We start from the raw sequence: 1,535 nt of genomic DNA, 5'->3' as shown, positions 1-1,535 counted from the left end.
ATATACACATCCATACATACGCATATCTGTATACACACACACACACACACACACACACACACACACACACACACACTCTATCACCAAGAAGCAGATTTGGAGTTCATTGTGAAAATCTATTTATAGGAAAATATACAATCTACACCTGTGAACCAAAAATCACAGAGGTTAAAGTAAAAATATTTTAAAAAGCAAATTTTTTGAGTTCACAGACTAATAAAATGAAGGCTTCTTCGTAACAATGTCAGGGATTCCTGAATATATGGTTTGCAATTTTCTTATGTTTAAACTCTATCATGAAATAATGGTATATGTTTCATGTTCTATTGCAGAACATCACCTTTTTCACTGCTGCCTTCACCTCATTGTTCCTCAGACTGTAGATAATGGGATTCAGCATGGAAGTCACTGCACCATAGAACAAAGCAATCAGTTTGTCTGAATCTGGATCCTTTGCCTTGGGTTTTGAGTACATGAAGAGTATCGTTCCAAAGAATATGATGACCACAGCCAGGTGTGCTGAACAGGTGGAGAAGGCTTTCTTCCTTCCTTCAGTTGAGTTGAGGCTCAGAATGGTGGCAAGGATAAACACATATGAGATGAGAATGAGCAGCAGTGGGGTCAATGTAACCAGCACAAGGGCTACCATCATGACAAAAGCATTGAGGGAAATATCCACGCAGGCCAGTTTCACGACAGCTAGGACTTCACAAAAAAAATGATCAATGACATTCTTTCCACAGAAGGAAAGCCTCAATGCGAGGATTGTTTGCAGTAATGAGTTTACACTCCCAACTATCCAACTTAGGGCTGCCAACTGCACACAAACTCTCATATTCATGATGATTGTATATCTCAGGGGATTGCAGATGGCCACATACCGGTCATACGCCATCATGGCCAGCAGCACACTCTCTGTTGTTCCCAGGGCAAGAGTTAGGTACATTTGTAATGCACATGCTGGGAAAGATATGGTTTTTCTGACTGATAGGAAATTGACCAACATGAAGGGAACAAAGGAGGATGTACCAAAGATGTCCATGAAGGAGAGGTTACTAAGGAAGAAATACATGGGGGTATGAAGGTTGGAATCCAGAATACTCAATATGATGAGAGAGGAGTTCCCCAGCAAGATGATCAAATATATCCCCAGGCATAACACAAAGAGAACAATCTCCACATTGGGATGCTTAGAAAGCCCCAGCAGAAAGAATTCCAGCACAATAGTCTGATTTGCCCCATCCATTCTCTTAGCCCTCTTTTACTTTTAGCATTAACTACTTGGAAAAGCACAAGGTAAATTCAAATACTCCTTCAAATACAAATTCTCCTTGCTCTGTTTAAAACAGGGATGACTTTTCTGGTTACATTTCATATCCTCATTTAAAGCTATACAAATTCTTTTTATCTGAAACTCCAGGACATGTTCTAAGCTACAATTTAACCACTGCAAGATGATTCCTGTGTTTTACCTGATGCTGCTTTAGTCCCAAATACTAACACTTCTACGAATGCAGTGAAATTGTGAAACAAAT

At 39.6% G+C, this 1,535-nt stretch overlaps 1 protein-coding gene across 1 annotated transcript; it reads right to left on the bottom strand.

The window, feature by feature from the left end:
* Nucleotides 1-316: 316 nt before the first annotated feature.
* Nucleotides 317-1,246, bottom strand: LOC114028972 (olfactory receptor 13C9-like). Its single transcript, XM_027843317.1, has one exon. The coding sequence runs from the start codon at nucleotides 1,244-1,246 to the stop codon at nucleotides 317-319; it is 930 nt and encodes a 309-aa protein (XP_027699118.1).
* Nucleotides 1,247-1,535: the final 289 nt, after the last annotated feature.

The sequence above is a fragment of the Vombatus ursinus genome, unplaced genomic scaffold, assembly GCF_900497805.2.
Source record: "Vombatus ursinus unplaced genomic scaffold, bare-nosed wombat genome assembly UNPS02005040.1, whole genome shotgun sequence".
Classification (NCBI taxonomy): domain Eukaryota; kingdom Metazoa; phylum Chordata; class Mammalia; order Diprotodontia; family Vombatidae; genus Vombatus; species Vombatus ursinus.
Note: the sequence above shows the minus strand (reverse complement) of the source record. Positions and strands in the feature narration are given on the sequence as shown.